Source organism: Antrostomus carolinensis, unplaced genomic scaffold, assembly GCF_000700745.2.
Source record: "Antrostomus carolinensis isolate BGI_N321 unplaced genomic scaffold, ASM70074v2 scaffold3265, whole genome shotgun sequence".
NCBI classification, from domain to species: domain Eukaryota; kingdom Metazoa; phylum Chordata; class Aves; order Caprimulgiformes; family Caprimulgidae; genus Antrostomus; species Antrostomus carolinensis.
The window spans coordinates 20713-31756 of NW_010314039.1; the positions used below are offsets into that span (position 1 = coordinate 20713).

The window sequence follows — 11044 nt, forward strand, 5'->3', positions numbered from 1 at the left end:
ATATGTTACATAGATGCCTAACAGCTGTTAGACAACTTAAAATATGATCCATAAACCTGACCCTAAGTGATCGCATTTCTTCATGTGGTACTGTTTTTCTTTCATTTCAACAGAGGTCCAGCTAATACATTTTCATGAATCAGAAGTGTCAAACTATTCAACTTTACTGTTAAGTGAAGACAAAGATACCCTATATGTAGGAGCCAGAGAAGTGATCTTTGCATTAAACGCAGTGAATATTGCTGATAAACAGCATGAGGTATGTGTTTAATACATTATCTTCCATGTAAAAGTCATACTCCAAAGTTGACTTCATTTCCAGATAGCAGTAGCGCTGTACTGCAGCTGGTAGGTACCTAAAAGAGAAAATACTCTGTGTGGGCTACTCCTGTGTTACTTCTGGAAGATGCTGTAGAGTAAAACATGCCATCAGGTGAGAGGAGGGAATGAGAAATTGGATATAAACTGTCACTGAAATCAGGAATGGACTTCTTAACACCAATGTAGTATTAAGAAGCAGGCATTCTTTATTACGGCACCAGATGCATGGGGATTGCTCCACCTATCGTGCATGCTGACTTCTCTCTACAGAAGCTCAACACTCTCAAAACATGTATACTCATTACTTTTCCAAGAAACTGTTAACATATTCATCACATTTCCAAGAACTCATTAATATACGTAAATATCCTTTTTGCATGCGCACGGACATCTCCAGTCTCTTTGGGACTCCTCTGGTGGTCATTGAAACTTTTATTACTATGCCCTTTAGCTGAACTTTTTTTCTGCACATGCTTAATCCATCTCTTGGCCTGTTTACAACACTTCTGGCTCCACGGAACTGGTTTATTCTGACATCACTACCTCACCTACCCCACTGCAAAGATTTGACACCTCCAGTCTCTTGTTACCTGTTTTAGACTGCAAACTTGTCTGCGCCTAGCTGATATGTGACTGTCAAAGTCACATCGTTTAAGCAGAAGGGTATGTTCTTTTGCAATGGTATAAAAACGAGTAATTAGAGGTCTCCTTAGGTATTTCTTCTTGCGGACAGGATGCTGGACTGGAGGGACTTCGGGTGTCATCTGTAATGGTGGTTCTTATATGTATTTTTATTATCAGGAATGAGCTGTCTCCTGTTAATCTGAATCAGAAGGTAATCTAATCTGAAACAGAAGCAAAGTTGGAGTTTGCTTAGGAGTGGCAGGCTGCAGACATGCTTCAAATGAAATGAGGACCCTGTCCTTTTGGTTTCAGCTTCTGTTTTGTGTCTCTTAAGTGTGTCTGCAAAGCAAGCAGTGGTGCAGACAGGTCTGATCCAGCCTGTTCAGAAAAGTGCTCTGGATGTGCTGACACTGGCTTATCAGAGTAGATGAGGCCATGCAGAAGTCTGCTAACATTGTATTGCTTCCAGTCCTTCACAGGTTCCTGCTTCTCATCCTATCAGCAGCACAGGCTGACACTCAGAGGTGCGGCATGGAGTCCCACACAGGATGTTTTGGAAGATGCACATATTTTTAATCTGAACAAAATGGTCCTGGGTGATGGTGGAGAATTTCACTAGCATATAAAACTTGTTTTGTGAGTGCATGTAACTATCGCAGTTGTACTTCTCTGTATAGTGTAAATTGGTCTAATAAGTTTTCTTTTACTTTTCCCCCAGGTGTTTTTCATTCAGGTGTGAATGAAGTTGATAAGTACTTAAAATTGAGAAGTACTTAAAGCAGTTACAGTTGCATTTCCGTAATCCATGTGGTAATGGTAACTTCATTAGCAATTTGAAGGGAAACATCATGATGAGCTCAAAAGATAATAGCAGTGATTTAGCCCTTAAGGCACATGCTTTTGGAAGTGACACCTCCCCAGAAAGAATGGCTTTGAACCTTTGAAAGCTACTGGGAAAATGGCTTGCATCTGCTGTAGACAGTTTTAGGATTGCCTTTTTTGTGTGTAATTGCAAGATTTTTAGAACTTGCATTGAATCAAAGTGATTTGAACCTACCTTTTTGTTGCTTGTTTTTTTGCTTAGTTACACTGGAAGGTCACAGAAGATAAAAGGACCAAATGTGCAGTCAAGGGCAAATCAGAACAGGTATGTACTTTTATTGAACTTTGAGAAAGATGTAGTACATTTCACTTCAAGTGGAGTGATGTTAAAAGAAGAGACTCCAACTGTTTGAAATTAAAACTTTCAAATAATCACCTACATTTTTTAATTAACTTGAGCTTTAGAAACTGCAGCATGCTTAGCATTATTTTTTTAAATTATTTGTTCATTATTTCTTGCTGGTGAGTATTATTTGAATGTTTGAAAATCTGAACGCACCTGGATGTGTGCCTAATGTTGCAAGTTTTTCTTTTAAAATGATAAACCAGCATTACTTTCACTGAGATAATTGATAGCAACTGTTGTGTTTTGTTATTGTAATAATTCCTCCCCAGCATTTTTTTTTTTTTACAAGATAACTGATAATTTTGTTTGCTTTGCTTTAAGGCATAGGGTTTATTTATTAAGCCAGTGCTTTTTCACTAACCACATATATCCTTATTGTGGTGCTCAGTGAGTGTGTCCCTTGCAGCAGCACCTTGCTGAGATGGCTGCTCAGACAGCTCCCCAGCACCTGAGCAACCTGATCCCCTGCCACCGTGGGATCCCTCAGGGTTTCTGGGAACCACGGACTCCTCACGATTTCCAGCACACAGACTGCCTCGCTTATTTTGTCTTTCTGTAGAGATGGTTTGCTTGAGATGGTTAACTGTATGTGGACATACTTGTGTAGTGCCACTTTGTTTAATGATATGGTGAAGTGAGAGTTTACTGGGTTAAGACTGATGGCCCGGCTTTTGGCACAGTTAAATTTGTTGTAGCTGTGATGTTTTGCATAGTGCAATACTTTCAAAAGTGTCAAGGTATTAAGCCCATACTACTATTTCTTTCACTAAAATGGGCAGTCCTCTCTCCCACTCATCACAGCCATGCTGTTTAGTGCCAGCAAAAAGCATTTATGCAGCTGTTTAAAGAACCTCATCTGACAGAAAACTGTTTTTGCTCTTTCCCCTTGCTCGAGTTTTCTGCCATACCAAACTCAGCATACAGTCAGAAATACCCAGTCTGGCTCATAAGAAGGAAGAGTAAGGACAGTGCTTATACTTAAGTAGTTTATGGAACTGCAGTACAGAGGTGGTATCTGGCTGTGTACCAGCAACAATTAGAGGGTGTTGTTGATACTGTTTTTTCCTCCTTTCTCTAAGTGGGTGTTTAGAGTTGTTTTTCTGAGTTATCATTCTAAAACTGTATGGTATCCTTTATCCAAGGCTTTGCTCAAACTCCTTGTTCTGTTTCAGAGCCAAAGGAATTAAACTTCCTTGGATAAAAAGCAATTGATATTGAGAAGTCTGAAAAAAGGACAGCTATAAGGCACAAAACTTTGTAGCTTATTTAATGGTATTAGAGGTTTCTCTTTCTCTCTTTAGAAGCAACCTTGACTATCACTTACTGTTTCATCTGGGCTTACAAGAGATAACAAAGTCTATAACTTACTCCATGTTTAAGTAGTTGCTCCTGTGGATCAGATGTGTCTTCAGAGTTTGTACATTCACGGAACAACTTGAGATGCACTCCGCTGAGTGTATGGTACTTGGTCATGCTGCCCTCATAGGTGTATTGAGGCAGCTTCACACCACTGGCTGTAGGAAACCAGATGCTGCAGGAGTAGAGCTCCTGGAGATTGTAGGGAGATGGTGTCCTAGTGGTGATTGTATCACCCAGCCTTACTGGTGTGGTGCGACATAAGTACTGGCAATAGACAAGCCAACAGCACAACTCAAGTTGTTTATTTATGTTGGTATATGGAAGCTGTGGTTTATCAGACTGGTCCTTTTCTCATCCTCTGTTACAGACAGAGTGTCGTAATTACGTGCGTGTCTTGCAACAGCTGAACGATACTTTTCTCTATGTGTGTGGAACTTACGCATTTCAGCCAACGTGTGATTACCTGGTAAGAACCTGCATATGTTTTGACCCAATAGCAACTGAAATGTCAAAGTAACTCATTTAAACAATGCATTGAGAAATCTCCATTGTTGCAATTTCAGTGCCGGTCATAACATTTGGAGCATTTATTACACTGTCCCACAGTAAAGAGTATGGAAATAAACCATACTGTTCCTTTTTCAAAGTGCTTACTGAATTACTGATTCATCTTGCTTAGCTGCTGGTTTACTTTTTCTTAGTTTTCATAATTCTTTGTGTATTGTATGTTAGCATAAAAACAATTTCTACAACTGAAATTACATTCTTTGTGACTTCCATCCATTATCAAATCTCCCTGAAATTTCTCAGATTCCTGTCTCTGCTTGTCTCTGCTCCTAGCTATGCCATAGCTTCGTGGTTCAGAGTGAAGTCTTGTCACAAAATCAGAACTAATTTTTCTCACTGCTGACTCTTGTATCATTCTCTTTATTGTAGCTCTTAACAGTTCTGACATTGAGAAATCTCGTAATTGTTTGTTCTTTCTTTGTCTCCCCTGCCTGTAAGTCGCCGTCACCTCTGGAAGATTGCCAGATGTCGTTGCCATTAGCCTCCAATGTCTTAATTACACAGTATAACTGATCACTTCCCCAGCCAGTACTGTTGCTACAGTTCTCTTATCATTTTCTTAATCCTCATTCCCTCGGTTTTTAAGGGATTTATAAAGTAGCAGCCAAAGTACTCTGTTGCTTTTTAAAATGTAGTTGGATTATGCCTCATCTCACAAATTTTACATAATCTCAAAAATTGCTAAATGCACTTCAGAAAACCTTCTTCATTTCTAAAACTCTCCATTTTTCTGCAGGCTAATTGAATAGCTGCTAGCTTTTTCCATATATCAGTTAACTTCTTTGCCTTTCCTGCTGTCTGGCTTTTTTGGGCGCTCTTTCTTGAGGTCTCTCTGGATTTAAATTTTCATCTTCTTTTCTGCTCCTGCCCTCACAGATCATAGAATGACATCTCCTCTCTGTTTATTTGTCTCAGTAAGATTTTCTGAAAATGCATATACCTTTTATAATCTTACAAAAAATGCCTTTGTTGGACATGGATGATATAGTCTATTATTTAGTGTTGTTTTTTCAGTTACTTTTGCACAAGTCAATTGGCTGACAGAAAAAGTGCTAACAGTTATTCTGTTTTTCAACTTTTTTTTTTTTTTTTTTTTTTTCCCCCAGAATTTAATTTCATTTGAGCTTGGAGGTAAAAATGAAGATGGTAAGGGCAGGTGTCCATTTGATCCTGCTCAAAGCTACACATCTGTTATGGTTGGTAAGTTCAGACTTTGCATACCTCATTATTATGTATAAATATGTTTGATCTTTTCCACTGTAGTTCTCCAGTCTCTCAATTTCAAAATGATAGATTGCATCCTTATTTTTACATCTTTACTGTATATCTAGGTAGACATTAAAATACTTATGTACTCAAGCTTGACATATATCTTAAAAGCAGAACTTCAAACTCTAGGTTGTTCTGTAAGCAACTTTTAAAATACTAATTTTTAAACTATATTTTCAGATGTTTAACATATCAAGTCTAGGTAGTCTAAATGTACTTTGACTACCACTGTAGAACCAACTACTGTAATTTCAGTAAATTTAACAAGTAGAATTTTTAACTGTCCTGAAGACATATCCATGACACAGAATAGGGAAGTGAGATACTTTTTCAAGTATATTACTGCATGGTTAGACAACACTGAATCTTGATTTGGTGAAATCATAGTTCAGGGCTCTACTGTGGTGTCACAAGGTCATAAAAGACAAGCTCAAAGTAACACAAAACAGGAAATGAGGGAGAACACACTCCCTGCATTGTTGCCTAGATTTTTAAAAGTTGGGTTTGAATAGTGATGGTATAGAAAGAGAGTAAAATAATTACTTCCAAAACTTCTGTGGCATTGCTAAAGTAAATTTGCATGTTTGTACATAAACTGTAGGTTCATATGTTAGGTGTTAAAGTATCACAAAAGCAATGCTGACTTTTGCCATTTGCTTGTGTTAGAGCAATAAAAAGCCCAAGTGTGGAAGTGTTAGCCTTGAGAGTGGTCAGCAGAAATGTAAACATAGAAGACATGTCTAGGGCAATTTAGAGGAAATCCTTGTTTATCTTTTCTTGTGGGAAGTTTAAGCATACATAGTCTCCTGAAATATTTATGTATCCTTTTTGGTATCCAGTGCATAAGAAAGTTAAAAATACTTGTTTTTGTGTTTAAGATGAGGAGCTTTATTCCGGGACTTCTTACAATTTCTTGGGAAGTGAACCTATCATTTCACGACATTCTCACCAGAGCCCTCTGAGAACAGAGTATGCAATACCTTGGCTTAATGGTAAGTGGGCATGAGAAGTGGCCCAACCAAATTGCTTTTCCTGCTTCAACGGCATATTTACGGACAAAGAGTGTCCGTAAGTGTACGTGTCTTACCTGGGATAAGGGGCAATTGTCTAATATCTCAAAGAGAGTGGATTTTACTACACTGGCATACACTGACATGTGAGTGTGTGCCCTCATGTGTGCCATCAAGAGATTTTACTTTGAAATTTCAGGATTTTTATTAGCATTGACATTGAAAACAGCTTCAAGACATACAGTCTTCAACTTGATGTTAAAGTGCTACAGTTTATTATATCTACTTGTTCATCCTTGCAGTAATGCAGCATAGTTATGATACAGTAAGGAAGAGAGTTATTTTGGTCTTTAACGGGCTTTCAAATTGAGCTGATCATGGTTCCTGATGATTTTCAAAATTTTCTGAATTTCAAAATTCACCATGTTTTGTGAGTGCTCAGAGGTTTGTGGCTTTCTGCCAAGAAGGACCAAAATCATGAAGTTATTTAGCATATTACACAAGATCACAGAATCACAGAATGTCAGGGATTGGAAGGGACCTTGAAAGATCATCTAGTCCAATCCTTCTGCTTGAGCAGGAACATCTAAATGAGATCACACAGGAAGGCATCCAGGCGGGTTTTGAATGTCTCCAGAGAAGGAGACTCCACAACCTCCCTGGGCAGCCTGTTCCAGTGCTCCATCACCCTCACCGTAAAGAAGTTTCTTCTCAAGTTTAAGCAGACCCTCCTGTGGTTCCAGCTTCTGCCCATTACCCCTTGTCCTATCATTGGTTGTCACCGAGAAGAGCCTGGCTCCATCCTTGTGACACTCACCCTTTATATATTTATAAACATTAATGAGGTCTCCCCTCAGTCTCCTCTTCTCCAAGCTAAAGAGCCCCAGCTCCCTCAGCCTTTCCTCATAAGGGAGATGCTCCACTCCCTTCATCATCTTGGTGGCTCTGCGCTGGACTCTCTTAAGGAGTTCCCTGTCCTTCTTGAACTCTGGGGCCCAGAACTGGACACAGTATTCCAGATGTGGCCTCACCAGGGCAGAGTAGAGGGGGAGGAGAACCTCTCTTGACCTACTAACTAACCCCTTCTAATGCACCCCAGGATGCCATTGGCCTTTCTGGCCACGAGGGCACAGTGCTGGCTCATGGTCATCCTGCTGTCCACCAGGACTCCCAGATCCCTTTCCCCTACACTGCTCTCCAACAGGTCTGTCCCCAGCCTGTACTGGAACCTGGGGATGTTCCTGTCCAGCTGCAACACCCTACGCTTGCCCTTGTTATATTTCATTAAGTTTTTCTCTGCCCAACTTTCCAGCCTGTCCAGGTCTCGCTGATGCTTTATATCCAAAAAGTACAGAATAAAGAGTTTTGTAATACATGTAATGATTTGTCACTTAGTGTTTCAGCTAATAGCTGAAATAGAGGACAGGCAGGCAAGGGAGGGCATCTCTCCAGGCCCATTAGAAAACCATGCATGTGCCTGGACTGAAGAACATTGAATTAACAAGATACCAAACCATAGAGATCTCTCGGGTATCCTGTTGCTTTCACATAGGGTTTGTGGGTTTGTTGTTTGTTTTTTTTTTTTTTTTCTCTATTTGTTCTTTTAGAAATGCTTTTCATATTATGAACAGCAAAATGTATAGGCAGGTCAGTGACTGGAGAGAGGTAAATGCAGTGTGAAGTTTGGGCAAAAGAGGACTTCTAGAGGCATTTTGAGGGGAAAAAAGTTAGTAGTCTTATAATACAAAATTTTTCTCTTTATATCTGTAGAGCCCAATTTTGTTTTTGCTGATGTGATAAGAGCAGATCAAAACAGCACAGATGGAGAAGATGACAAGATATACTTCTTTTTTACCGAGGTGTCTGTGGAATATGAATTTGTTGGAAAACTGATGATTCCAAGAATAGCTAGAGTGTGCAAGGTGGGACATAGTTTAATTTACTTTTACTAATTCAACTAGAATTTTGTGTATGTGTGTTAAAAAGCATTTATTATTGTGGACTTCCTGCAAATTAAATGGAAGTGGTTGAACTTAGTGAATCTTAGTGAATCAGTGATTTCAGTCAGTTCTTCAGAACTGAGCCTGGTTGTTGCTTTGGGAACAAATATTTGATTTAGTTTTGCATAATGGTGAAATTTCAGTACAGCTGAGCATTCTGCTCACTGCTAGGGAAAAAAAAACCACCACAAAACCTAGCGACAGGAAAAGTGTCTCCCCTAGTTTTCCTTTTAATTTTTTTTAAACAGCTCACTAAGTTACCAGCTCCCTGGGTTGAAATTACTTTGGTTGGAGCTGAGCAGATAGGATATTGGTCAGGTTACTTTCAAGTAGCTATATACAAACAAAACTGTAGCTATGTCCACAGCAGAATAGCTCTTGAATATAGTGTAGCAGATGAGGGCTTCCATGAAGCTTTTAGAGCTGCCAGAGCCTGAATGAAAATGGTCACCAGCAGCCTGATGCTGTCACACTTGCTGTGTTTAAGCCTCAGTGTATTAGGCTGATTCAAGCATGTACTCTGAAGTGTTGGTTAAAAATCTTGCTGATGAAAGAGGTTTTTTCCAACAGAAAATGTTGATTTAACAAAAACCTTTTCAGTGGAATGTATCAATTTCCTCAGTATTTTTTTTCCAACAGGAAATTTATCTAGCTGTTTCATTTTGTTGAGGTTGAAATGTTTTATTTTGACTTTACTGTTTTATATTTAAACATGGAAGTCAAAACATCAGTAACAAAGTTAGTGCCCTTGAGATTTCCATTAAACAAGCAGCTGGAGGCAGGTTTACATGGGGCTTGTTATTGTGGCCCTCAGCCCACTGACAGCTTGTGCACGCTTTGAAAGGGGAGTATTGTGGAACGCAAGAGCGTTATTGCTGCTGTTTGTTTGAAATAAGAATCAAGGGCAGGTTGCAAATCTATAAGCATTCATACTTAATTGTTTTACTAAATTCTGCAGATTTCCTTTTATACTTTGCATAAGAGCCTTGGATAATAAATGGGAAATATTAATGATGTTCAAATATGCCTGCTTTTTGAAGAGAAGTAACAGAGCTACAGCTCAAGTATCAAATATTTTGAAATGTTTCTAGTCAATATATCTTTACTATTTTAAGCCTTAGTAAAGGTAGTAACTGCTTGCAGGATTAAGCCATTGCTGCATTTCTTCTAATGAAATTATTGATGCCAGGCAAGCTTAAGTGCATATTTCAACATTATAATTTAAATTACAGTTTAGATGGCAGAACAAATGCAATGTTACTTATTTCTCTTAAGAGACAGTGTAATACTTCCATGCTTATTTTACTTGTTCTAATTAGCATTTTTTTTTCTAAGGGTACATTGCTCATCTCATTTTTTTAAGTATTGTTCTTTTATAACTGTCATATCTCATGTTACCTTTCTGTGTTGATAGAAATGATTCTGTATTATTTTTGTTGACTTAACTAATATTCCTGTGGCTTCCTTGCTTTTCTGTTTCGAATGTGTTAACTGTTGATGGTGTTGCTATAGAAGAAATGTTAGAAAATGAGAGGGCTCAGTAATCTCATGCAGTATAGCAGTGGTTCTTAAATGCAAAAATGCTGCTAACTCTCCTCACAAACACCTTTTTATATTTTTTTTTTAATATCGAAAGAGGGACCAAGGAGGATTAAGGACCTTGCAGAAAAAATGGACTTCTTTTCTCAAGGCCAGATTGATTTGTACCATCCCTGATAAGAATTTAATCTTCAATGTTATCAATGATGTTTTTATTCTCAAGTCTCCAACTTTGAAGGAACCAGTGATATATGGAGTCTTCACCCCACAACTGTAAGTGTGGTATAGCCTTTTCCTGGATAAGTACTTTTAATCTCAGTTGGCTACTACAACAAGTAATGATTACTCCTATGTTGTTGTTTGTTTGTTTGTTTTTTTCCTCTCTGAACTTTCAGGAATAATGTGGGGCTGTCAGCAGTGTGTGCATACAATCTGTCTACTGTAGAAGAGGTTTTCTCAAAAGGAAAATATATGCAGAGTGCTACAGTAGAACAGTCTCATACAAAGTGGGTACGATACAATGGGGAAATTCCTAATCCCCGACCTGGTGCGGTAAGTTCTTGTAGTCTTGGATCTGGTCATTAGCCTGTTTGTAATGCTCAAGAGTAAAGAAACTAGGAAATATTAGATAATCTACTAAAGCTTAATTTTAGTTTGTGCTGATCTGGATACTTTTTGTTGTAAAGACTTTGTGTGTGGAGGCCGGGTGTGGAGGGGACTTTGCAGCTCCAGTTCTCCCAGCAGGTTTAAGTCAGAGGGAAAACCACTGGCTGTAAAACTCCATCGTGATTCATTAATGATTAGCGATTTATTCTGAACTCTGTATCTGGGAATCAAAGTGGAGTTTTTTAATTTATAAGTGAGTTATTTGCTGGTTTTGGATTTTCATTATTTTGTTACTAATTTTCTAGTTGTGAAGTTAGATGTTGGTATACACTAGGCAACCTCAAATACTTTTTAGTTCAGATGAACAGAAGTATAGCAATCATTGATTTGTCTAAGCAGATTCATCAGGTTTATCCAGTGTAGTGCATTGCTCTATAAATTAGAATGTTCAAATCACATCATTCTTTCACACTTTTCTTACTTTCTCATGTTCCCTGCAGTCATCCTGTTGCTCCTGCTGA

The 11044-nt window shown here is 38.5% G+C and overlaps 1 protein-coding gene across 1 annotated transcript in view; it reads left to right on the forward strand.

Moving 5' to 3' along the window:
* Positions 1–11044, forward strand: part of SEMA4D (semaphorin 4D) — a 20987-nt gene that overhangs the window by 2295 nt on the left and 7648 nt on the right. The window contains exons 2-9 of the mRNA XM_010167477.1: positions 114–259; positions 2030–2092; positions 3900–3998; positions 5206–5299; positions 6247–6360; positions 8149–8300; positions 10015–10190; positions 10313–10469. Coding sequence (XP_010165779.1) covers positions 114–259; positions 2030–2092; positions 3900–3998; positions 5206–5299; positions 6247–6360; positions 8149–8300; positions 10015–10190; positions 10313–10469 — 1001 coding nt within the window. The remainder of the gene's footprint in view (positions 1–113; positions 260–2029; positions 2093–3899; positions 3999–5205; positions 5300–6246; positions 6361–8148; positions 8301–10014; positions 10191–10312; positions 10470–11044) is intronic.